This window comes from Nomascus leucogenys, chromosome X, assembly GCF_006542625.1.
Source record: "Nomascus leucogenys isolate Asia chromosome X, Asia_NLE_v1, whole genome shotgun sequence".
In the NCBI taxonomy this organism is placed as follows: Eukaryota; Metazoa; Chordata; class Mammalia; order Primates; family Hylobatidae; genus Nomascus; species Nomascus leucogenys.
In genome coordinates this window covers 42,160,965-42,185,909 of record NC_044406.1, presented here as the reverse complement: position 1 = coordinate 42,185,909, position 24,945 = coordinate 42,160,965, and the positions used below count along the sequence as shown (strand labels likewise).

The 24,945-nt window shown below is 55.6% G+C and overlaps 3 protein-coding genes across 9 annotated transcripts; 2 read left to right on the top strand and 1 right to left on the bottom strand.

Moving 5' to 3' along the window:
- Nucleotides 1-555: 555 nt before the first annotated feature.
- Nucleotides 556-6,240, top strand: MAGIX (MAGI family member, X-linked). 7 transcript variants are annotated; one of them, XM_030806694.1, is made up of 6 exons: nt 755-930; nt 1,785-1,931; nt 2,728-2,810; nt 2,884-3,111; nt 3,211-3,382; nt 4,109-6,240. In XM_030806694.1, exons 1-6 carry the CDS (start codon nt 882-884, stop codon nt 4,417-4,419), a joined length of 990 nt encoding a protein of 329 aa, XP_030662554.1. In that variant the 5' UTR covers nt 755-881; the 3' UTR covers nt 4,420-6,240. The 7 variants fall into 7 exon arrangements, with proteins under 7 accessions (XP_030662559.1, XP_030662556.1, XP_030662554.1 ...); XM_003282517.3 differs by having other exon boundaries at nt 4,094-4,650; XM_030806699.1 differs by lacking the exon at nt 755-930 and adding an exon at nt 556-737 and having other exon boundaries at nt 2,728-3,111.
- Nucleotides 6,241-9,507: 3,267 nt separating this feature from the next.
- PLP2 (proteolipid protein 2) lies at nt 9,508-13,154 on the top strand. Its single transcript, XM_003282516.4, has 5 exons — nt 9,508-10,154; nt 11,185-11,337; nt 11,441-11,536; nt 12,392-12,482; nt 12,736-13,154. Exons 1-5 carry the CDS (start codon nt 9,804-9,806, stop codon nt 12,756-12,758), a joined length of 714 nt encoding a protein of 237 aa, XP_003282564.2. The 5' UTR covers nt 9,508-9,803; the 3' UTR covers nt 12,759-13,154.
- On the bottom strand, nt 12,867-24,266 carry PRICKLE3 (prickle planar cell polarity protein 3). Its single transcript, XM_030806693.1, has 9 exons — nt 24,155-24,266; nt 22,523-22,608; nt 21,634-21,817; nt 17,760-17,873; nt 17,315-17,452; nt 16,337-16,540; nt 16,058-16,244; nt 14,969-15,268; nt 12,867-14,331 (listed from the first exon to the last, which is right to left on the bottom strand). The coding sequence occupies exons 1-9, from the start codon at nt 24,194-24,196 to the stop codon at nt 13,730-13,732; spliced, it is 1,857 nt and encodes a 618-aa protein (XP_030662553.1). The 5' UTR covers nt 24,197-24,266; the 3' UTR covers nt 12,867-13,729.
- Between the last annotated feature and the right edge of the window lie 679 nt (nt 24,267-24,945).

Here is a 24,945-nt window from a genome sequence, read left to right as displayed (position 1 = left end):
GAGACCTCACCAGGAACCAAATTGGCTACCACCTTGATCGTGGACTTTCCAGCTTCCAGAACTGTGAGAAACTTATGTTGTTTAAACCACCCAGTCTATGATATTTTGTTACAGTAGTTCTAAATGAATAAGACAGGAAATAAAGCTGCTATGAATATTTGTAAGACAAGGCTGTGTAAATGTATGCTTTCTTTTAGATAAATACGCAGGAGTGGAATAGCTGGCTCATATGTGTATGCTTAAGTTTTAAAGACACTACCAAACTGTTTTCTAAAGTTGCAGGCCGGGCGAGGGTGGCTCACGCCTGTAATCCCAGCACTTTAGGGAGTTTGAGACCAGCCTGACCAACATGGAGAAACCCCGTCTCTACTAAAAATACAAAATTAGGGGGGTGGTGCATGCCTGTAATCCCAGCTACTCAGGAGGCTGAGTCAGGAGAATCACTTGAACCCGGGAGGCAGAGGTTGCAGTGAGCCGAGATCGTGCCATTGCACTTTAGCCTGGGCAACAAGAGCGAAACCCTGTCTCTAAATAAATAAATAAAGTTACAATATCATTTTACATTTCCACCGGCGGTATAGGAGTTCCATTTTCTCCATATCTTCAGCAACAGTTGGTATTGTCAGGCTTTTAAATTCTGACTAGGACCTTCAGTTAACAGAGTGCGGCGCCTGCAGCAGAGTGAGGCCAAGCACTCCTCCTGGCTCCCACAGCCAGACCTTCTTGCTGGCCTCCAGGTAGGTCACCGCGCGGGTCCAGGAGCCAGACACGGGACCCGCCAGCCTCAGCCTCCAGGGCCTGGGCGGGCCGCCAGGTGAGCGCGCCCCAGAGCTCAAAATTCGTAGCTGGCTGCCCTGCGTCCACCCGGCGGACTACTGGCCATGGAGCCGTGCACAAGGGACGCCGCGGACCCTAGGGGGAGCAGAGGAGGTACAGGGATTGGGGTCGTTGGGGAATGACAGGGCGAGTCGCCGCCATCCTCGTCCCGCCTGTCTGCTCCACACCTTTTCCTTCTGACAGGTGGTAAACAGAGCGGCTCTGGCGCCCAAGTGACGGTGGCAGGGGGCAGGGGCCCAGCGATGGAGGCTGGGCTGGAGGTCCCCTACCCACACCCACACACAAGCGAAAGGGCCGCGCACCTGAGTGGCGGGGGGAGGGGGCTCTCAGGAGTCTCCAGGGAGATGTGCAGATGTGCGGGGAGGAGTCTGCCCGTGGTCACTGGGGACACCTGGGCACTCAGGGTCTGTAGTGAACTGGGGGGAGGGGAGCTGGGGGCCCCTGGGGACCTGTGGAGGGGGACTCTGGAGGTATGTGGGCCATGGGGGGAACGGGCCCTCTGAGGGAATTCATGGGGGTAGCAGCGGTTGCCTAGGATACCTAGAGGGGGAATTGGGGGTCCCAGGGCTACGGGGCCAGGCCGTGTTCTCTCAGGATATCTGGGGGAAACGGGGTCCCCTGAGATATCGCGGGCAAAGAGTTGGGCATCCAGGGTGATTAGGGGGCAGTCGAGGACCTCACGGGGTGTTCGGAGGTGTCTAGGACTATTGCAGTCAAACAGCGATCTCCAGGGACACCGTGGGAGCAGGCTGGGGGTGCACCGGCTACCGGCGATGGTCGGAGATCGCGTGAGAGGGGAGGGACAGCAGTGACCTCCGGAACTATCGAGGGAGTGGCCAGGGGTCGCCGGGTATCCTGAGGGGCATTTCTAGGTCTTCGGGCGTCCGGAAGCGTGGGGGTTGGCCGAGGCCGAGGGTCGGCGTTGACCTGTCCCCTCTCCCGCGCAGGCCGCGGCCCCTCCCCGCTCGCGGGCCCCAGAACTCGGCAGCTCCTGGCGCGGCTGGACGCGCGCCCCCTGGCGGCGCGAGCTGCGGTCGACGTGGCAGCGCTGGTACGCAGGGCAGGCGCCACATTGCGCCTGCGCCGGAAGGAGGGTGCGTGACTGGCGCGGGGCCTCCGCTGGGGGAGGGTTCGGAGAGGAGCTGGGTTCAGTGGGGCAGGCCTGGGGGGTCAGCAGCTACTGCCCCGTTTTGGGTGGGGCCAAGGGGCGCGACTTGGTGGGGCGGGGATCGGAGAGTGCTTCGAGTGGGAGGAGCCTTGGGGTTATTCTAGCATATTCCTTGAGGGTTATCGCAGTAGGCGGGGGCTAGATTAGATGGGAGTGTTGAACCGGATCCCCGTTCTGGCGGCGGTCCTTTCTGAGGAGGGTCCTTTTTGAGGAGGCAGGGCCTGGAGAGTGCTTGGGGGGCGGGCACACAGCGAAGAGGCAGGCCTGAAATGTGAGTCACGGGGGGTGGAGCCTATAATCCCATGGAGGCGGGGCTTGAGATGTCAGGAATGGGATGAGGGTTAGAGGGTAATTAGAGGGCGTGCTATGGAAGGTTCAGGAGCCAAATTTTGGAGTAGCATTCTCCAGGGTGGGCCGAATGGTGTTATTTGAGGGATGTGTTCTGCGTGTTATTAGAGGGAGATAGGAAGGCCTGGAAGATTATTCACATGGCTGAGCCCAGGATTGTTTATTAAGAAGGTGGGGTCAGAACAGTTATTTGTTTGGGCTGAGAGCCTTTAAGATTACTTGAGGGGATGGTGCATAAATGGTGGGCCAGTTTGTATATGAGCTGCAGGGGCGAGGCAAGTAGATGAGGCTAGAATGTTAACTCAGGGAACAGGTCCTAGGTAGTTTTCATGGCATGTCCCCCCACAGCCCTCTCTACCGCTTTTATCTCCCAGCTGTTAGCGTGCTGGACTCTGCGGACATAGAGGTCACAGACAGTCGCCTGCCTCATGCCACTATTGTGGATCACCGGCCCCAGGTACCATTTCATCCTTCTATTGGAGGCCACCTGCCTCAGGGCAAACTATGTACACCTGTGTCCTTTATTCCAGCACCGTTGGTTAGAGACATGTAACGCGCCTCCCCAAGTGATCCAGGGTAAGGCACTTAGTGCTCCGAAGCCATCCCAGGCCTCTGGTCATTTCTCTGTGGAGCTGGTCCGCGGTTACGCAGGCTTTGGCCTCACCTTAGGTGGGGGCCGGGATGTAGCTGGGGACACTCCGCTGGCCGTGCGCGGGCTGCTGAAGGATGGCCCAGCACAGCGCAGTGGTCGTTTGGAGGTGAGCCCTGAAGCCCCTTCCACTGGTGGGTGCTATCCCTGCCTTTGTTGGGGTGCTCTCCTTTTGCCTTTCCAACACGACTGCATTGCACTCTTGCAGGTAGGGGACCTCGTGCTCCACATCAACGGAGAGTCAACGCAGGGCCTCACCCATGCCCAGGCCGTGGAGCGGATCCGAGCTGGAGGCCCCCAGCTCCACCTGGTTATTCGTCGGCCTCTGGAGACCCACCCTGGCAAGACTCGAGGGGTGGGAGAGCCCCAAAAAGGAGTTGGTGGGTTTCCCAGGGGAGAGAAGTCAGAGATCAGTGAGGAGAAGGGAGAGGTTCACAGAGTGGAGAAGCTGCGATTCTGGGTGGGAAGGGTTTGGTGGTCTCTGTGGGGAGGGTCTGCAAGAGGTCATGGTATTCTCACAAGTAGGGGCAGGGAGGGGCACAGGGTCCCAGGTTGGGAATAACGCAGGGGCAGGGAGGGGTGTCAGTCCCAAGGATAGGAATTTCAGAGGGTGGGTTTTCCAGGTACTGGGGGGAGAGAAGGGAAGGGGTCTAGGATAAAAGCAAGTGTTTGGAAGGAAGGGTCATAGTTCTCAGAGGGGAAGGCAGAGTGGATCTTAGCCAGGGGAAAATGGGATGGGGATCCAGAGGGTAGGGGGTCTAGTTCTGAAAAACAAAGGGTCAGTGGTTTGGGAGTCAACGGAAGTGGGATGAGAGAGGAGAGAGCAGGGGATCCTAGATGAGAGGGGTTTGATTTCCTTTGGAGATTGTGGGAAATGATTTCTGAGAGGCATGTTCTGGATCTAGGAGGGGAGGGGTCTCGGGAAAGGAGGTGTCGGGGTTGTGAGGGGTAGTGCCGATACCAGAAGGCCTCGAGGGGACTTTCTCTAAGGGCCAGGGTCTCATCTCCCGCAGCCTTTGGGTTCTCCTGTCCACCCTCAGCCAAAGGCCTGGATTTCCCTTCCCTACTTCACCACCCAATCTAATCCGTAGTCCCGTCATGGCCAGATCGCAGCCCAGATCCTGGAGGGCCGGAGGTAACGGGGTCTCGCAGCAGCAGCACTTCCCTAGTTCAGCATCCTCCATCCCGGACGACGCTCAAGAAGACCCGGGGCAGCCCGGAGCCTAGTCCAGAGGCGGCCGCCGATGGCCCCACGGTTTCTCCTCCTGAGCGCCGCGCTGAGGATCCCAATGACCAGATCCCGGGTTCCCCGGGGCCCTGGCTAGTGCCCAGCGAGGAACGGCTGTCGCGGGCCCTAGGGGTCCGGGGGTCAGCGCAGCTCGCTCAGGAGATGGCAGCCGGAAGGCGGAGGCACTGAGCCTACCTCTGACAGCGCGGGGCTCACTAGTTACCGCCCAACCTGGATCCGGCGCGTGTGGCCGCCGGGCGCTTGGCACCTCCCCGAGAGCTTCCACTTGGTTTGGTCCCCTCAACCGCTGCGCAGTGGCTCTACCCACACTCCCCTCGCAGCGTCAGTGGTACGACCCTTCCAGCCGGCTAGCCTGCGCTTCTGGTTCTGGGAGGGGGAGGTAATAAAATGGTTCGATCCAGTCTTGACTTGCCAGGCGCTCGAGGCGGGGTGGGGCTGCCCAGGCCACTCTGTAAAGGAGCAGGTGGGTCAATCCTGCTTCGAGTAATCGCTGACGAACTTCGTGCTGCTGCTTTCCTGCTTGCACATGTATCTTTGCTTTTGCCGGTCCACAGCCCGGCGTGCTTTCTTTTTCTCTTCGCTGTCTCCTGCTCCTCTCCTTATTCATTAATTTCACCTTTTTGGAGGTGTACAGGGTCTCACACATAAATTATTGTGCATGGCATGGAGAATGCAGAGGTGAGCCTGTCGTGGCGGGACTGCACCAGTGTATCTACAGTCCTGTCTCGGAATCATACAGACCCTCAGCTGACGTCGGGATAGCAAGGCTAGAAGCCTAGAAGCAGGGCAGCTTCCTTCGCCAGAGGCCTGCGGTCTCCCACTTCCGGCCTAGTCTGCCAGCTTTTGCTGGCACGTAGGCTACCACTCTCCGGTCACCGGCTGGGGCCCTGGAGCCCCCTTTGGGGCGGAGTGGGGAAGGTGTGAGTCACCGCCCCTGGACGGGCCGGGCTAAAAAAGGCTGTTAGAACCTTTGGGCCGTGCCCCCATTTTCCGTACATGGTGAAGAACTGCAGCTGGGCTTGTGTGCACACGCCACACACTGGGCGTTCCCGGCACGAGAGAGGCCCAGAGTTTTCTTCACCCTGGGAACAGAGCCCCACAGCCAGGGCTTATATGGCCAGCGGGACTCCAACCGGGGTAGCCGTGAGGAAGGCGCTGGCAGAGGACAGAAATGTCCAGTCACCTCCGCTGTCACCACATCCTGAGCACTCGGCCCCATCCCCCCCTCCAGGAGGGAAGCTGTGGTCTGACGGAATGGGCAACTTTCGCCCCTGTGGGGAGGGGCGAAAAATAATTTAAAGGACCCGAGTGCGAGAGTCCAGGTGGCCCTGGAGAGGAAAGAAGAACGGTGAAGACAAGCTGCAAGAGCTGGGAGCTGGAGGGTAAAGAGGTGAACACTTGAGTGGTTAGAGCTGTAGATAGACATTGTGGGGAAGTGTGCCAGGGTGGCTTCCAGCTACCCCTGACTTAGAGCCTGGTGGAGGCGTGGTTCTTCAGAAGTCAGCAAAGGGCTCAAGAGCCCCAGTCCTATAAATACAGTCACACCCAGGAGACTAATAATAGTAACCCCAGCCACCATGTACTTAGTTTTATGCCTGCTACTGGCTTTATTGCAATATTTATTTTCATCTACAATAGTTGCACATCTACTCAACTATCCGAATATGTCCATTTCGCAGAGGAGGAAAGTGAGGCCCAGGGAGTGCAGATAGCTAGAGAGAGGAGGGTCAAAGCAAGATTTAATCAAGGCCTGATTCCCAAGTCTGTCCTCTTAATTTCACCTGCATTGGCAAGTATTAATTGAACCCCAGCTGTATACATTGCACTGTGCTAGGTACTGTGGAGATGCTGGAGGAACAACACATAAAATTTCTGTCTTTGTGTAGCTGATGTATGTAACGAGGGTAGACAGATGTCAGACAAAAAAGACAAGAAAATGAATAAATAAAAAACCAGGCCAGGCATGGTGGCTCATGCCTGTAATCCCAACACATTGGGAGGCCGAGGCTGGTGGATCACAAGGTCAAGAGTTCAAGAGCAGCCTGGCCAAGATGGTGAAACCCCGTCTCTACTGAAAATACAAAAATTAGCCAGGTGTGGTAGCAGGTGCCTGTAATCACAGCTACTCAGGAGGCTGAGGCAGAGAATTGCTTGAACCCAGGAGGTGGAGGTTGCAGTGAGCCAAGATCGCACCACTGCACTCCAGCCTGGGTGACAGAGCGAGAATCAGTCTCAAAAAAAAAAAAAAAATTTTAGGCCAGACATGGTGGTTTGTGCCTGTAATCCCAGTACTTTGGGAGGCGGAGGCGGGGGGATTGTTTGAGCCTACGAGTTTGATACCAGCCTGGGCAACATAGACCTCGTCTGTACAAAAAGTTTAAAAATTAGCTGGGAGTGGTGGCTCATGCCTGTAGTCCCAACTACTTGGGACACTGAGGTGGGAGGATCACTTGAGCCTGGGAGGTCAAGGCTGCAGTGAGCCATGATTGCACCATTCCACTCTAGCTGGAGTGACAGTGAGATCTTATCTCAAAAAAAAAAAAAAAAAAAAAAAAAAGGCCAGGCATGTGGCTCACATCTGTAATCCCAACACTTTGGGAGGCCAAGGCAGGCAGATCACCTGAGGTCAGGAGTTCGAGACCAGTCTGACCAACATGGAGAAACCCCATCTCTACTAAAAATACAAAATTAGCCTGCTGTGGTGGCATATGCCTGTAATCTCAGCTACTCAGGAGGCTGAGACAGGAGAATTGCTTGAACCCGGGAGGTGGAGGTTGCAGTGAGCCAAGATTGTGCCATTGTACTCCAGCCTGAGCAACAAGAGTGAAACTCCTTCTCAAAAAAAAAAAAAGACAATTTCAGAGAGAAGTAAGAGTCATGAAGCTATGAAGCTAGCAAAAGGAGATTACATTGTGGGAGATGATGGTGAGCTTCTGGCCTTTTTGAAGACATAACTCTTGAGCTGGAACCTGAATGGCCAGAAGCCAGGTATATGAAGCACTGAGCGAAGGGCATTGACAGCAGGGGAATAGCAAGTGCAAGTGTGTTGAAGCGGAACCAGGTTCGTCTTGTTTCAGAAATTCAGACGTGTCCTCACAGAGTTGGAAAGCACATACTCATCACTGGGAAAAGTATGTTTCATCCCTTCCACTATTCACTCACTCTTCCGGCAACTGGGGCTGAAAGAGGGGAGCTCTTTCCTTAGTTTTGAGGGGCCCTGTGTTGGCAGAGAGAGCAGGCAGGCCCTTGGGTTTAATCCTCCTGGCCATCCAGTTATGATTCTCACCCACTTCAAATGAGATGAGAACAAAAACAACTTCTAGTCTGGAGAGTGTGTCCCTCAGGGTACCTCTGGGATCCTGATTCCAGGAGACCAGATGCATGTCTTAGATGCAGAAATTAAGGCTGAGCTGGGGGAAATTACTTGCTCAAAATAACACACTTAGCCAGGCGCAGTGGCTCACGCCTGTAATCTCAGCACTGTGGGAGGCCAAGGCGGGAGGATTGCTTGAGGTCAGGAGTTCAAGACCAGCCTGGGCAACATAATGAGACCTTGTCTCTACTAAAAAATAAATAAATACCAACAAAGTGTCTACAAATGTCACCCAGCTTTGCACCCCAGGAGCCATCCATTCATCTTGCCAATCCCCCAGAAATAAACTTTCCTATTCCTCATGTACGATTGTGCTGACTGGCCCCTCTCTTCAGAACCAGGAAACTGAGGCCCAACATTTAGGGCCAGGACTTCCTTGGGATTGCAGAACACAGAATGAGACCTTGGGCTCTCTGGGCTCTAACACTATTACAAAATATGTTTTTTTAAAATAGAGACAAGCTCTCACTACGTTGCCCAGGCTGGTCTCGAACTCTTGAGCTGAAGTGATTCTCCTACCTTGGCCTCCCAAAGTGTTAGGATTACAGGCATGAGCCACTGCTCCTGGCCTTGGGCTCTAACACTAGAAACAATGCTTGCCCTATTTCTGAGCAACTCAATGCTCACTAACCCCTGTTCTCACACAGCCTTTACACTGGCAGGGTCTTATTCTCATCACTGCTCAGAGGTTTATTCCACTGTCCACAATCCATTATCCAAAAACAAAAAGCTCTGGAAACTGATGGTTTTCCCACAAGATAGGCACTATTTGGTTACAAAACCTGACCTGATCTAACGAGGAACAATTTTCTTTCTTCCTTTCTTTTTGTTTTTCCTTTTTTGGAGACAGGGTCTTGCTCTGTTGCCCAGGCAGGAGTGCAGTGGTCTGATCATGGTTCACTGCAGCCTTGAACTCCCGGGCTCAAGCAATCCTCCCATCTCAGCCTCCCAAGTAGTTGGGATTACAGGCACGCGCCACCATGCCTGGGCTAATTTTTTTTCTTTTTTCTTTCTTCTGTTTTCTTTCTTTTTTTTTTTTTTTTTTTTTGAGACAGAGTCTTGCTCTGTCGCCCAGGCTGGCTCACTACAACCTCCACCTCCCAGGTTCAAGCGATTCTCCTGCCTCAGCCTCCTGACTAGCTGGGATTATAGGTGTGCGCCACCACACCCGGTTCATTTTTTGTGTATTTTTAGTAGAGATGGGGTTTCACCACGTTGGTCAGGCTGGTCTCGAACTCCTGACCTCGTGATCTGCCCGCCTTGGCCTCCCAAAGTGCTGGGATTACAGGCATGAGCCACCGCGTCTGGCCGCCTGGGCTAATTTTTAAAATTATTTGTAGAGATGAGGTCTCACTATGTTGCCGAGGTTGATCTTCAACTCTTGGGCTCAAGCGATCCTCCCACCTGAGCCTCCCAGAGTGTTGGGATTACTGGCATGAGCCACTGTGCCCAGCCGAGGAACACTTTTCAATCCTTACCCAGTTATTGTGAACGTTCATACCTTTTCTTGGAGAAATACCGTTTGTTGTTGTTGTTGTTGTTTTGAGACGGAGTTTCGCTCTTATTGCCCAGACTGGAGTGCAATGGCATGATCTTGGCTCACCGCAACCTCTGCCTCCCGGGTTCAAGCGATTCTCCTGCCTCAGCCTTCCGAGTAGCTGGGATTACAGGCATGCGTCACCATGCCTGGCTAATTTTTGTATTTTTAGTAGAGATGGCGTTTCTCCATGTTGGTCAGGCTGGTCTCGAACTCCTGACCTCAGGTGATCCACCCGCCTCGGCCTCCCAGTGTTGGGATTACAGGCGTGAGCCATCGCGCCTGGCCCTTTTTTTTTCTTTCTTTTTTTTCTTTTTTCTTTTCTTTTTTTTTTTTTTTTTTTTTTTTTTTTTTTTTTTTTTTTTAGCGCGGCAGCTCCAAACACCGCTGGGAGTATATGCACGGGAAAACTTTCTGAAATCAAAAATATTCTGAATTCTGGCAACATACTGGGCTCCAAGTCTTTAGGATTTAACTCTGCCTCGGCCGTTTTATTCAGTTAAGGAAACTGAGTCACTCCCTCCCAAAGCCAGATTCCCGCGGTTCTAAGCTGAAGCTGTCTCGGGTGCATTTGCATTCCAAAAAGGCTAAGGGTCTCGCTATTACTGCTCCTGGTACCTGGAGCTGCCAAGCACCCCGGCGATGGGGCGCCCCGGGGGCTGTGCGCCAGGCTGGGAGTATCCTTGGGGGGCGGGGCGAGGGGGCTTCCGGGGCGGCAGCCACCTGGCCCGGCTCCGGCCCCGCCCGCGTCAGCTCTGCGCGGTGATTCACTCCCTCCTTCGCCCCGGGGCCCCCTTCCCGGCCAGACGGCGGGCAAGACAGCTGGGTGTACAGCGTCCTCGAAACCACGAGCAAGCGAGCAGATCCTCCGAGGCACCAGGGACTCCAGCCCATGCCATGGCGGATTCTGAGCGCCCCTCGGCCCCTGGCTGCTGGGCCGCCTGCACCAACTTTTCGCGCACTCGAAAGGGAATCCTCCTGTTTGCTGAGATTGTGAGCGTTCTGGGGCAGGCGCGTGGGCAAAAGCGGGATGGGGTGGCTGGACCATGCGGAACTGGATGGTCCGGGTGAGGCAGGCACTTGGCCGGGGCGCTCGGCAGTGGGGTGCAGGTGGGTGGGTTCACAGTGGAGGCTCGAAACCCGGGGCGCAGGGTGAGTCGGTGCGGTTTGACGAAGGTTGTTGAGATCTGGTGGTCCCCGGGGTGAAGCCAGGAGCCTATAACGCATACGGAGGGCTACGTGGGGACGGCCTGCGCGAACTCATCAGTGGACGCATCGAAGGGGTCCCAGAGTGCTGGGAAGTGGGGGCCTCCTGTGGCAGGGCGTGGCGCGGCCTGGGCACAGGAGGGCGGGCTGGCAGCGCGCCCAGGGGCAGGGCCTGTTGGGGTGGGGCCCCCCCGCGCTAGTCCCGCGGTGTAGGGCGCCCCGCCCTTCACCAGTTCTTCCTCGCCCTTCTGAGGCCGGGCGGGATGTCCTTAGCTTTTCGGGGTTTCCACCCTTCTCAAAGTGGGCGCCGCCTTTGAGTCACTTGTATAAGGGGTGCGGCGCCTTTAACGGAGTCCTGCCTCTCTGGTGTCACTCTCAGCGCTTCCCAAAGGGGTTGCTGGGGGAACCGCGTGTTCCGCCCCCGTCAAGGCCACAAAGCTGGCGTCAGCGGGGCTCTCAAAACACCTGGCAGCGCCACTCCCCTCAGGCTGCCCATATCCTAGAAGGGAAAAGCAGAGGAAACTGAGGCACCCGACTCTACTCCTTACTTGTTGGGTGACCCTGGCCAAGCCATTAAACCTCTCTGTGCCTCAGTTTTCTCATCTATAAATTAGAAAGAGTAATAATAGTACCCAGAGCATTAGATTGCCGTGATGATTGAATTTGGAACACATTGAGCACATAAAAAGTGTTTAGCTATTATTGCATGTCATTTCCCCAGCCCTTGTAGGCATCCGAGTATGGGACCCCCAATTTAAACCAATCTCCTCAGCCCTGGTTGCTGATTGAGGTCCCCTTTCCCATGTCACCCTTCCAGATATTATGCCTGGTGATCCTGATCTGCTTCAGTGCCTCTACACCAGGCTACTCCTCCCTGTCGGTGGTTGAGATGATCCTTGCTGCTATTTTCTTTGTTGTCTACATGTGTGACCTGCACACCAAGATACCATTCATCAACTGGCCCTGGAGTGTGAGAAGGGGTCCACAATGGCAAGGCTGGGGAGGGGTCTGGGCAGTTAGGATTGTCGGGGAACTGTGGTTGCTGACTTCCCTCTTCTCCCTACACCTCACAGGATTTCTTCCGAACCCTCATAGCGGCAGTCCTCTACCTGATCACCTCCATTGTTGTCCTTGTTGAGAGAGGAAACCACTCCAAAATCGTCGCAGGGGTAAAGGCCATGGGAGCAGCTCTGAAGCACAGAGGGAAGGGTTTGAGGAGCCAGGGACCATTTCTGCCTTTGCTTCTGGCAGAAATCGTGTGACCCACAGCAAGTCACACTTGTCCTCAGGGCATGGAGGAAAGTCTGGCCCAGGACTTGGTTTTGCCTCCCAAGGTCTTCATTTGCTGTGAAGGGCAGTCCCTTGTCAGACACAAGGACCTTGGTGAGAGGTACAAACAGGCGGCCCCTTTGTCAACGCACTAGACTACCATCTGCAAGAACTTTGTCCCAAATGTAGCAGGAATTGGGGCCGGGCGCAGTGGCTCATGCCTGTATTTCCAGCACTTTGGGAGGCTGAGGCCGAGGCAGGCAGATCACTTGAGGTCAGGAGTTCAAGACCAGCCTGGCCAACATGGCGAAACCCCATCTCTACTAAAAATACAAAAATTAGCCGGGTGTGGTGGCGGGGGCCTGTAGTCCTAGCTACTCAGGAGGCTGAGGCAGGAGAATCATTTGAACCCAGAAGACAAAGGTTGCAGTGAGCCAAGATCATGCCACTGCACTCCAGCCTCAGTGACAGATGGGTGACAGATGCTGTGTCTCAAAAAAAAAAAAAATTATGAATTGTGCCCCCTACGGGTAGGGCCACAGTGTGGCCTCTCTGTGTTGAGAAGTATAGGAGGAGGGAGAGTGGGGTAGGATGCACTCTCTTGGCCTTTCCCTGGGGTTCTTTGGCTTACCAACCCAGGGCTTGAGTCCCGTCCTGCATGGGGCAGGTGCTGGAGGTGACGGATACAAGAAGATAAGAGACTGAGTAACCTGACCACCTAATCTAAACCCCCTCACTCCTATCCTGTCCCCCAGGTACTGGGCCTAATCGCTACGTGCCTCTTTGGCTATGATGCCTATGTCACCTTCCCCTTTCGGCAGCCAAGACATATAGCAGCCCCCACTGGTAAGTGTGTGTGTGTGTGTGTGTGTTGGTTGGGGGTAAGGGGGTTGCTGAGAGGGCAGAGGAGAAAAGGAAAGGGATCTCTTAAAGGCACGAATGCCAACTCTGGTCTCGTATTGGTACTTATGGCTTTTGTACCAATAGGTACCATAAGCTTCAGTATTCTTGTGTGTAAAATGTTCGTGGACTTTGGATCTTGTTTTAAGAAATGGGCATATAGATTCAGCCAATGCTTTCTCTCTTTCCTCACCTGCAGACCCCGCAGATGGCCCGGTGTAGGCGAACTCCCCTCATTTCTCTCTGCAATCTGCAAATAACTGCTCCATTGAAATAACTCCTCCCCACCCCAACAACAACATTCCCAGCCGACCAACTCCCACCCCCTCATTGAGGTAAAAGTGCCTTTATTGGGAGACTTTTGTCTTCCAGTCTGCCAATCAACCCTCCTGGGTGTGGCCACCATATACTTGTGCCTAGGTCCTCCTGCACGATCCAATAGGAGACACCAGTTCTGACTGAACCATGTCCCCACCTAAGTCACAAAATGAGGGAAGTGGGGAGTTACATTTCAGAGTCCAGGCCCTAGGTTGGGACCCACTCCAAATAATCTCCTTGGTGTGGGTGGTGGTTCTGTAGAGGGATAAATGAATAATAAACATTGTTAAAATATACGATAATGAATAAAGTAATCCTTTCATCAAATGTGGGTGAATTTCAAGCATCAGGAAGGGGAAATGGAGTGGAAATAGCTGGGGCAAGGAGGCAAAGAAGCCAGGCCTGTTTTACAACAAATATTAAATTACTTCAATAATACAAACGAGAGGCCCGGTGCGGTGGCTCATGCCTGTAATCCCAGTCCTTTGGGAGGCTGCGGGAGGATTGCTTGAGCCCAGGAGTTCTAGACCAGCCTGGGCAACATGGCGAAACCCCATCTCTACCAAAAAATTAAAAAATTAGCTGGGAACGCTGACAGGAGCCTGGAGTCCCAGCTACTTGGGAGGCTGAGGTGGGAGGATAGCTTGAGCTCAAAACTTTTGAGGCTGCAGTGAGCCCTGATCACACCACTGCACTCCAGCCTGGGCAATAGAGCAGACCATGTCTCTAAAACAGAAACAAAAATAGAAACAAACAGATAAAGGAGGAAGAAGATTTATGACTTAGGTTGTGGGGGCGGGGCATGGGAGTGAGGGGCATGGGCCTCATCATCTACTCTGACTGGAGAATGGCGCCCCCTCCAGGACGGTTTGCCTTCAAGCCACGATGCAGTTCTTGTCTCGGGCCTGACGAGGCGTCCCTGGGCGAGAGTCCCTGGGGAGCGATAAAGATGGGGAGTTGAAGGTCTCCGTTGCAGTGTCCTGAGCAGGCATGGGCCTGCACAAATGCGGGGGCAGAGGGATGCGCTCTCCTAGGAAGAAGCCATCATCCTCTGAGGATTCGGAACTGGAACTGGAGGGCGAGCTGGAGCAAGATTCCGAGTCTGACCCTGATCCCGCGTCACATTGATAGTGGCGACATCTGCTTGGGTGGCGGTGGTGATGGTGATGGTGATGGTGATGGTGATTATGACGGTGTCGGTGACGGCTGGGGGCCCTGGGTGGGGGACTGCGTGGCCTGCGGCGCTGGGCCGGGGGTGCACTCAGGGTCCGGCGCGGACCTCCTTCAGACACCAGAGGGTCGCGGAAGCTGACGCGTGGGGTGCTCTGGCGACTGAAGGCACTATCATCCTGGCGCAGGTTAGGCTGGCCGGGGGACTCTGGAGGCGGCTCGGGGGCACTGCGGAGCCCCAGTTCTGGCATGGAGTGGCGGTGGGGAGCCCCTCTCAGAAAGCGGGAGGGCTCCTCGGGGCCTGTAGCTGTTAAGGGGGAGACAGAGTGACTCCTTGTATCTGCCCTCCCACTGGCCCCCTCCTAAGAGGAGGCCTGCGGAAGGTCATTCTTTCATCCACTAAGACAGGGAAAGTGGGGGCAGGGGTCGGAGAATGGCAGGGAGGTGGGAAGTCTGGGAAGCGTGAGGCCTGGAGCAGGCTCTGGGTGTTGAGAGGGTTGGAAGGAAGAACACGGAGCAAGATGGGACTGGTGTGTGGGGCGTGGCCAGGGCACCGGGGGTGGCTTCGGATGGAAGTGGTGTGGCATAGGCTGGAGTAGATTTGGTTTGCGATAAAAGGGGTGGGGCCTGACTGCAGAGGATGAAGGGTGACCCGCTGGAGAAGAGGAAGAGGAACTTGGGGTCAAGCAGAGAAAAGTTGAGGTAGGGGACCAGCCCTGTATTGACAGGGTGGAACCAGGGTTCAGGAGGCGGGTGTAGTTTGGGATGGAAACCAGGCCTGGACTGGTGTGGGGAAGGAGGATGAGCTGAGAAATGGGCGCGGCCCAGGGATGTAGCAGGTGAAGGGCCTGGGCGAGTCAAGAAGGAAGGGCCAGGGCTGAGGCAGGGGCAAGGACGTAGGGGTGACTGGGCTGTGGCTGGGTGTGGCTAGAGGGTTAGCTCACCTGGCGCTAACTCTGTGCTGGTGCCTTTGGTGGTGGTCTCTGATGCCCCCTCGGCAGCAGAGAAAGAGGCTGTGGAGGCTGCAACTGGGGCTGTGACAGTGCCGGCACTCCAGCTGCGGCGGCCCGGCCCTGGAGCTGTGGGCTCGGACCCAAGGCTGCAGGCTCGAGAGCAGAAGATTAGGCCTCGGCGTGGCAGGAATGGGCGGCCCAGCAGGGCCCGCCCACAGCGACTACAGCAGAAGCAGCGGTCTGAGGCATGCCAGTGCTGGCCCTCGTAAGCCATCTGGCCTTGGTCCAGGCCTGTGGGGAACGACGAGGGGGAAAAACTGAGGCAGAACCCCCAGGCATAACCCCACCCCAAGTGAACGAGTCCCTTCTCAAGAAGAGGTGGGGAATCCAAGGCAGGGCACCCCTGGGTGCCTTCCTCCCTCCTCCAGAATGGGGCCCTTTTGGAGAAAGCAGGAAACAGGTTTTAGTTCTCTCCTGGAGACTGGCTGGTGAACCTCTCTCTCACTCCTCCCTTTCTTTCCCAGGGTGCTCTCTCCCAGAGCGGGGTGGGCATTGGACTCTAAGATTCGGGCCAGGCTTAGACATTAAGGGGTGGCTCCAGGTGGAAGGAGAATGGAAGGCTGGGCCTGAAGAGGAGGCCTGGCTGGTGGGGGCAGGGCTTAACAGGTGGGGAGTGGCCCTGTTGAGAAAGGAGTGGTTCTCAGAGGGTAGGGTGTAGCTAGAAGCTAGGCCTGACTTAGGCTGATACAGGAGAGTGGAGGAAAATGGGGCACAGCTTGGGGTGGTGGAGGCTAGGAGTAGGGCGAGCCCTGGGACTGGAATTAGAGCACCCTCTGGAGGTGGGTGTAGACATGTGGTGGTGGTCTAACATTGTGTAGGTGGGGTTTAGAAAGCATGGCATAGTGGGGAGATTGGGAGTGGCACTTGCAACCAAGCGTACAGGTGTATAGTGTTGGGGCTGAACAAAGTACAGGGCACAATGGAGGATGGGGCCTGGAGGACAAGAGGAGTCCTGGTGGGGTAGGACTGTGGCCCAGCTGTCCATCCATCCTTCTGTCCAGTCCCACAGCATTCACCCACCGATGTGCTCCCCACAGCCATCACAGTACTCCGCATGGCGGGCCTCGTAGCAGGCGCAGCAGTGGGGACGGCTCTGACGCATGACATAGCGCTGCCCTCCTAGCGAAGCTTCACACTCAAAGCAGCAGAAGTGATCCATGTGCCAGTGGCGGCCCTCAGCCTCCGTGCACTCAGGGGAGAAGATGATCTGGAGGGCGCAGGCCATCTGTGGCTGTCAGATGAGCCTGCTCCTGGCCCTGCCCACCCTCCACTCCCACCCCTGGGCAGGGAGGCCCAAACCTCGTCACAGGCTTGGCAGCGTGGACGCAGGCATTCGGCATGGTGACGCCCGCAGTAGACCTTGCCAGCATGGTAGAAGTAGATGAGGTCAACCAGCAGTTCCTGGCACGTGGTGCACACGAAGCACTGTGGGTGCCAGCAGGCACCCAGGCCTGCACGGCTGGCAAACACTGCGATGTCCCCACCTCCAATCTGCTTCCCGCACTGCCATGAGAGAAGCACCAATATGGTTACCATCACTGTCACCAAGATGGTCAGATGGATGGGGTCAGCCAAAGTATGTTACACTTGGGCCTTTCCCACGGTGAACCTTTGTGATCAGCCCCACCCACGGGGTAACTTTGACACAGGCCCTGCCTATACCAGGGATGGGGTTGGGCGGTACCTTAGAGACTGACCCTGCTCATGAAGGAAGCCGTAGAGACAGGCCCTACCCATGGTGGGTGGCCTTACAGGCAAGCCTCCCTCATCGGGGTGGGGAAGACAGACAGGCCAGGCCTAGTGGGGGAAACCACAGAGATAGTCTCCATCCACGGGGACCTTAGCAATAGATCTCACCTAACAGTAGGATCTAAGGACAGGCCCTGCCCACCACTGGGCCCTGCAGACAGGCCCTGCCACTGTAGGTCAGCTCTTGAGGACAAGTTCTGACCACAGGAGGACCAAAGAGATAGCCCATGCCCCATGTCCACTGCACAGAGAGGGAGAAAAACACACTAGGGCCTCCTTACGGGCAAACCCCACACGACAGTGGGATCGATGGGACAAGTCTCTGTCCACCAGGGGTTGCCTTAGAGACAGTCCCTGCCCAACAGTGAGATGTGAGGAACAGACCCCGCCCACAAGAGGGGACCCTAGAGATACCTCACTGGGGCTTAAGTGGCAGGCGTCATCTTCCCAGTGCTTGGAAGATGTGTCCTGCTCCCCAGGGCTTGGAGCAGAGGCACTGCTCACTCGCTGAGGCCCTCCACGGCTCACCTCCTCACAGATGGCCCCAATGATGGTCACCGGGAAGATGCGCACAATGCCACGCCCCAGATTCTCCCGCTTCCGCTGCTGGCTAAAGGCTCGGAGCTCTTTCTTTTCCTCCTCTTCCAGTGCTGTGCAGTACTGTGCCTGGGAGGAGAAGGCATCTCCCAGGCTCCTCCTCCCTTGGTGCCTGTCCCTGCCCCTCTTCCAGACTTCATCCATGCCCCGAAAGTTTACTTCTAGGTCTTTCTATAGATGGTGCCTCCTGCCTGAAGTAACCACCTCTTCTTCCAAGGCCCAGCTGTGGTTTTGCCAAGGAATGTCTCCTGATGACCCCTGCCTGTCTGGACCACTTACCTCAGATCAGCTCACCTTTCCTCCTCTGACCCTGCCCTGCATTGGCCCAGACTGTGCCCTGTGCCTGGCACGCCCTTCCTGTCTTCTCTCTCCTCACCTCACTGTCGTGCGGGGGCAGCTGGTGCAGCAGCTGCTTGATCCTGTATTTCTCCCCAGGACTGTTGACGTAGGGGACCTTGTCCTCTGGGAGGCAGCTGAAAAATTGATATACCTGGGAGGACATAGGAGTGGGAGAAAACAACTGAAATGAGAGGTGAGTTGGGATGCAGTGAGATGGCGGGTCCCCATTTCTCTGAGAAAATGAAAGGCATTAGGAGGGACCTTCTGACTCCCCCATCTCTCCTTCCTAAAGGCAGATCATTTCCCTCAGCTCCCAGCTCCCAAACACGCTGAGGGTTCCTGCATGTCTTGACCTCACTTCCTCCTCCAGCTGCTGATCCACCTTTTTTTTTTTTTTTGAGACAGAGTCTCGCTCTGTTACCCAAGCTGGAGTGGCGCGATCTAGGCTCACTGCAACCTCCGCCTCCTGGGTTCAAGTGATTCTCCTGCCTCAGCCTCCTGAGTAGCTGGGATTACAGGCGCACCACCATGCCCAGCTAATTTTTTATTTTTAGTAGAGACAGGGTTTCACCATGTTGGTCAGGCTGGTCTCGAACTCCTGACCTCAAGTGGTCCGCCTGCCTCGGCCTCCCAAAGTGCTGGGATTACAGGCGTGAGCCACCGCACCCGGTCTACTGATCCACTTTTCTTTTTTCCTTTACAGGAAAATTCCTCAAAAAGTTATGAGCACTTGTGTTCACTCCACTTCCTGTCCTTCCAATCTCTCTTGAGCCTACTTGAGGCAGGCTTCTGCTCCCATCCCTCTTCCAAAGCTGTCAAGGTCATCGATGACTTCCCCATTGTTAAAATCATTGTTCAGGTCTCAGTCATCATCAGACTTGATGATGGTAGCACTGCACCAAGCCGACCACTCTCTCTTCCTGGAAACACTTTCTTCCCTTGGCTTCCAGGACACCACACGTCCAGGTTTTCCTTCCATCTTATTGGCTGCTCCTTCTTTGCCCCTGTTTTGGCTCCTCCTCAACTAGCTGATCCCTAAATGCAGGAGGATCCTAGGACTCAGCTCTTGGTCCTCTTGCCTCTGTCTACATTCAATTTCTTGGGAATTACATTCAACCTTATGGCTGTAAATATCATCTACTTGGCTGGCTAATGTGTCACCTCCAGCCTGTGACACATAATGACAAACACATACGTCCAGCTCTGTAACTTATCCCTTGAGTTCCAGGCAATGTGGCTATTTAGATGTCTAACAGGCATCTCAAACTCCAGATGGCCAGAACCAAACTTATGCTCTTACCCCTCAAACTCGCTCCTGTCTTGGCCTTTCCCACATCAGTTAATCTACCTATCCTCAGGGTCATCTTTCACTCCTCTTTCTCCCACCCCCACAAGCAAATCCCCTGAGCGCTACTTCCAAAATATAGGCCGGGCGCTGTGGCTCACACCTGTAATCCCAGCACTTTAGGAGGCCCAGAGGGGAAGATAGCTTGAGCCCAGGAGTCCAAGACCACCCTGGGCAACATGGCAAAACCCCATCTCTACAAAAAATACAAAAATCATCCAGGCGTGATGATGTATGCCTGTAGTCCTAGCTACTTGGGAGGCTGAGCTGGGAGGATCACTTGAGCTCAGGAAGTTGAGGCTGCAGTGAGCTGTGATTGAGCCACTGCACTCCAACCTGGGAGACAGAGTGAGACCCTGTCTCTCTCTCTCTCTCTCTCCTCTCTCTCTCTCTCTCTCTCTATATATATATATATATATATATATATACACACACACACACACACACACATATATATATAATAATTATTATTTATTGAAACAGAATTTCGCTCTTGTTGCCCAGGCTGGAGTGCAATGGCATGATCTGGGCTCACCGAAACCTCCGCCTCCTGGGTTCAAGCGCTTCTCCTGCTTCAGCCTTCTGAGTAGCTGGGATTACAGGCATGTGCCACCACGCCTGGCTAATTTTTTTGTATTTTTAGTAGAGACGGGGCTTCTCTATGTTGGTCAGGCTGGTCTCGAACTCCCGACCTCAGGCGATCTGCCTGCCTAGGCCTCCCAAAGTGGTGGGATTACAGGCGTGAACCACTGCACCCAGCCTATTTTTTTTTTTTTTTTGAGACAGGGTCTTGCTCTGTCACCCAGGCTGGAGTGCAGTGGCACAATCTCAGCTCACTGCAACCTCTGCCTCCTGGGTTCAAGCGATTCTTCTGCCTCAGCCTCCCGAGTAGCTGGGATTACAGACATTTGCCACCATGCCAGACTAATTTTTGTATTTTTAGTAGAGATGGGGTTTCACTATGTTGGCCAGGCTGGTCTCAAACTCCTGACCTCAAGTGATCCACTCGCCTTGGCCTCCCAAAGTGCTGGGATTACAGGTGTGAGCCACCATGCCTGCCTCTCTGTCTGTCTGTCTGTCTCTCTCTCCATATATATATATAACTCCTTGCACTGCCAGCGCCATCATCATCAGGTTCCTCACTGGTCTCCTGATTCCACCCTTATTCCCCTAGGCTGTCCTCTGCTCACAACCCTCTTGCGACTTTCCCTTCATTCACAGGCAAAGCCAAAGTCCTCTCCATAGCCCCTGCCACATCTCTGACCTCATCTCCAGGTGGTCTCCCCCTGGCTCACTCTGTGCCAGCAGCACCGGCCTTGCCATCCCTTACATATGCCAAGCACACGCCTGCCTCAGGGTCTTGGCATTAGCTATGCCCTTTGCCTGTGTGAATCGCTGTAACCTCAGATATCTGCATGGCTCACTTCTCACCTCCTTTCGGGCAGCTCAACCATTAAATTCTCACAAAGGCTTATTCTGGGCACCCTATTTACAATTCTAGCATCTCCCTCCCTCCCTCCCTCCCTCCCTCCCTCCCTCCCTCCCTCTCTCTTTCTTCACCCCACCTTCCTTGCTTTTTAATTCCATAGCCCTTACACCATCTGACATATATTTACAGGTTTGCTTATTGTGTGTTCTTCCTTTCCAGAATCTACCCTCCACCTAGGCAGATTTTTTTTTTTTTTGAGAAGTATCACTCTGTTGCCCAGGCTGGAGTGCAGTGGCATGATCTCAGCTCACTGCAACCTCTGCTTCCTGGGTTCAAACAATTCTCCTGCCTCAACCTCCTGAGCAGCTAGGATTACAGGTGTGCACCACCACACCTGGCTAATTTTTGTACTTTTAGTAGAGACGGGGTTTTGCCATGTTGGCCAGGTTGGTCTCAAACTCCTGACCTCAATCCACCCGCCTCAGCCTCCCGAAGTGCTGGGATTACAGGCGTGAGCCACCACGCCCGTGGGCAGACATGTTATTTTGTGTTTTGCTCACTGCTGTGTCCTCAGTGCCTAGAACAGTGTCTCACATGCAGTAGGTGCCCCATAACTATGTGTCGAATGACTCAATCAATGAAGTCATGTGGTGAATGAAGTGCTGGGAGGGTAGAATAGGGAGTGGGGCCACGCATGGTGGCTTGCTCTTGTAATCCCAGCACTTTGGGAGGCCGAGGCAGGATCGCTTGAGCCCAGGAGTTCAGCATCAGCCTGGGCAACATAGGGAGACCCTGTCTCTACAAAAAATTTTTAAAAATAGCCAGGCATGGTGGCATGCGCCTGCAGTCCCAGCTACAAGGGAGGCTGTGGTGGGCAACAGAGTGAGACCCTGTCTCAAAAACAATCCATCAAAAATAATAGGATTGGGGTGAACAGACCCTGAGGAACTGGTCCCTCAGTCACCCAACGTATGGGGGGCTGACCAATCCTCCATCACAGAGGGGCCAGAAGGACCCTCGGTCTGACTGCACACTCTAGCATAGCCCCAGAAATAGGTTCCCACCTGAGTGTGTGTGTGTGTGAGCATTAGTGTGCACCCACTGGACAGCAAGAGTGGAGGGCTGGCCTCTGGTCACCTGCTCCGGTTTAAGGCCTGGGGGGACCCAGGCATACTCCTCCGATGCACAGCCTGAGTCGTCGTCGGAGATGGAGTGGCGCTGGAAGTCCGAGATTAGCCGACACATGATGCGTTCCAGGTCCACAGGCACCGCGTGCACTGCGTGCTCCTCCCGCGGGCATTTGCAATGCTGGCAGATCTTTCTGAGGGGGTCGGGATGGGGGTCAATTACTAAGGGGTTGCCACCCGAACCCCTCAGCAGCCCAGGTCCAACGGAGGAGCTGGGACATGCAGATTATCACCACCAAAGGGCTGTGAGCAGGGACAGGGATCTGGGCCTGGGGGCAGGGCTGCAGAAGGTGGGCCTATGAGCCAGGGTGTGGCTGGTCTGTGAGCCAGAGGACAGGTCGTGGGCAGTGGGATGCTTTGTGGGGGAACTTTCACTAGACACAGGCATCTAACCTGTGGTGAGGCTCTGAACTTGTAGGCTCTGAGCCTGTGGGTAGGGCCTGAGTCTGGGGGCTGTAGGCTCTGTCTGTTGGGTGCAGGGCTCCAGCAGGAGGATAGGACGCTGGGCCTGGGAGAGTAGATCTGAGTCTAAGAGGGGTGCTGGAGGCCAGAGGGCGGCGCTCAGAGTTAGGGACGAAGAATCTCCCTAGGGATGCGACTCAGCGGTTACGGGGGAACACTTCTGGGGGCGGGGCTGAGTAGTGGGTGGAGCTTTCCTGGGAGCGGACTTTGGGGAATGAGTCAGGGGGCGGGGCTCTGAATCTGAGCCTGATGCTCTTTTCCCAACTGAGATCGCTCTGTAGGCGGAGCTCAAGCGTAGGGGCGTGGCCTAAGGCTCCTGGATTCCTCCCGAAGGCGGAGCTCTGACAAAGGCGAGGCCCTTTAGGGTCGCCACTTACCTCCAGCCGTGGAGCAGGAAGCCGGGGCACTGCTCCCTGCAGGAGTTGCAGGGCTGGCCCCGGTCTGGGTCCTCTGCCTCTGGAGGCTGCAGTGGGCGGGGGCAGATGCAGGGCCGGGTGAGGCGCGGAAGCAGGGAAGAAGTCAACGCCCGCCCCTCCACTTCATTGCCCGCGACCGCACGCTGGGGCCTGTCTTACCTAGGCAGCGCTGGGCAGGCTGGGACAACGCCCAGAGTGCGGGGGAGCGGGACACAACCGAGGCAGAGGCGGGGCAGTTGGAGCCATCTCCTTATATGTTCCCTTTTCAGGGAATTCCCCTTCCTAGGCTGGCCTCGGACCCCCCTTCCCATCCGCCCCTAGCCTCAGACACCTCCCACCAGCCTTAGATCCTTCCAGGGCTCAAGCATCTCCCCTATAATTCATAGTACTCTCCCCACTAGAGCACAGAGCCCCTACTCTGGGCATCCTCTCCCGGGCCTCATCCCGGTTCCCTCTCCATCTATGCCGCCAGCAGCACTCCAGTTCCACAGGGTAGGAGACGAGACCCCATTCTTCCTTGAGATCCCCACGTGAACCCTGCCCCTCTCTTCAGAGGCTCAGGAGCTCCTCCCCTAAACCCTGGCCTCATGCCCTGATACCCAAGGAACTGGGGACCCTCCCCAGGATCTCAGGAGGCCCCTGCTCCATTCGGAAACCCCCATCCCAAGAAACCTTGGCCTTTACCCCTCCTATCCTAGGGCTATTTATTCCTTCTCTGGACCATCAAACCCAGATCCCACATTCCCAGGTCAGAGACCCACTCCAAAGGAAGTGAAAGACCCTCCTATCTAAGAAGTCAAAAACTCCCTTGCTCAGGCGGAACCCTGGAAGCCTTGTTCCCTCAAATCCCAGTCTCTTGACCCTCAGCATTTCAGCATCCCAGGAGTGTAGGACTCCATTCCTCCCTCCACATTCCTCCAAGGTACTGTGTCCTTTAGAAGCTGAGGAGGTCGGCCAGGCGCGGTGGCTCACGCCTATAATCCCAGCACTTTGGGAGGCCGAGATGGGCGGATCACCTGAGGTCAGGAGTTCAAGACCAGCCTGGCCAACATGGTGAAACCTTGTCTCTACTAAAAATACAAAAATTAGGCAGGCGTGGTGCCGGGCGCCTGTAGTCCCAGGTACATGGGAGGCTGAAGCAGGAGAATCGCTTGAACCCAGGAGGCGGAGGTTGCAGTGAGCGGAGATAGTGCCACTGCACTCCAGCCTGGATGACAGAGAAAGACTCAGTCTCAAAAAAAAAAAAAAGAAAAGAAAAAGAAGCAGCTCAGGAGGTTCCTGCTCAACCTAAGCCTCCAAGACCCAGTCGTCTGGCCCTGAGGATTCCCTCCCACAATTCACAAGAGAGGGGTCCCCACCAGGTCCCAGGAGTGCTGAAGAGTGTGTGGAGAGGTGATTAGGGGGTTTGGGCCACCAGATCTACATCTTCCTCCATCCATTCGCCTCCGGCAGCCCCAGCCCCAGGTCTGGGAATGCAGGGGATGGGATTCCCAGACCCTCTGTGGGGCACCTATTCGCTATGCCTATCCATTGCCCCCTCGCCTGGGCGTCAGTTTACCCCCGACCCCCACCGCTGCCCTGACTCCCGCTCACCGCACGCCCGGAGCGGCGCCTCCGGGACCCACGCGCGAACATGGCGCGCCCGGGCAGGGTCAAGCCGGGTCGGGTCAGGCGAATGTAATCCTTGCGACCGTCAGGCCACCGCGCGTCCGGCCTGGGAGCTCGGTTCCGTAAACCTGACACCCTTGTGGGAGGAGCGCGCCCCGCAGGGCCCGCCCCCGGGCATGTGGTCTTTCCGCTGCCACGGCGCCCCCTGCCTAGAGGTGAACTGCACGTAGCCCGGGGTACCCCGCGGGAAAGGCCCCTGCCCTCCCGCTCCGGGCCGGTGCGGGGCGTCACAAGGCACGACCCCCAGAACCCCGGTGTGCCACGTGGCCTCTCACGGGACCTGGGCCTTGAAGGCTCTGTAGTGTAGGATGGGGAGACTCGGAGGTGGCCAACTGGACTGAGAGGGGTGGCGCGCTAGGGTGCTTGTGTTGACGTTTTGTGTCGATTTATTTCGGATGCTTATTTGGGAGAGGGGTTAAAGACACCTCTTGGCTCCTCCTCACTGGTGAGGTTCCGAGGGTCTCCCCGATAAATGCTGTAACAATGGCCCCCAACCTCACCCGCAGCCCCAGCTGGTGCTCGCTGGGAACCTGGGAACCCGGCCCTAGCCACCAGAGAGCTAGATCTTATATGCACTCCTCCCTTCTCATTCCCCTCTCAGTCAGGCCAGGTTCCAAAGCCCTCCTCCCCTCTCTCCCCTCATCCTTATAAGCCTAGCTGTCCCGCCCCGGTCCCCACCCCAAGTCTTGAGAAGTAGATCTTAAAGCCTCCCCTCC

Excerpts from the sequence above, each read along its gene's own strand:
- MAGIX (XM_003282517.3), top strand. The coding sequence starts at position 882 with ATGGAGCCGTGCACAAGGGACGCCGCGGACCCTAGGGGGAGCAGAGGA. Across the intron at positions 931-1,784 it reads CCCTAGGGGGAGCAGAGGAG|GCCGCGGCCCCTCCCCGCTC; the intron begins GTACAGGGATTG and ends TCTCCCGCGCAG. Across the intron at positions 3,383-4,093 it reads AGAGCCCCAAAAAGGAGTTG|TCCCGTCATGGCCAGATCGC; the intron begins GTGGGTTTCCCA and ends TCTAATCCGTAG.
- PLP2 (XM_003282516.4), top strand. The coding sequence starts at position 9,804 with ATGGGGCGCCCCGGGGGCTGTGCGCCAGGCTGGGAGTATCCTTGGGGG. Across the intron at positions 10,155-11,184 it reads TCCTCCTGTTTGCTGAGATT|ATATTATGCCTGGTGATCCT; the intron begins GTGAGCGTTCTG and ends TCACCCTTCCAG. Across the intron at positions 11,338-11,440 it reads TCATCAACTGGCCCTGGAGT|GATTTCTTCCGAACCCTCAT; the intron begins GTGAGAAGGGGT and ends TACACCTCACAG.
- PRICKLE3 (XM_030806693.1), bottom strand. The coding sequence starts at position 24,196 with ATGTTCGCGCGTGGGTCCCGGAGGCGCCGCTCCGGGCGTGCG. Across the intron at positions 16,541-17,314 it reads TTGGGGCCATCTGTGAGGAG|TGCGGGAAGCAGATTGGAGG; the intron begins GTGAGCCGTGGA and ends CTCTCATGGCAG. Across the intron at positions 15,269-16,057 it reads TGGCTGTGGGGAGCACATCG|GCCTGGACCAAGGCCAGATG; the intron begins GTGGGTGAATGC and ends CGTTCCCCACAG.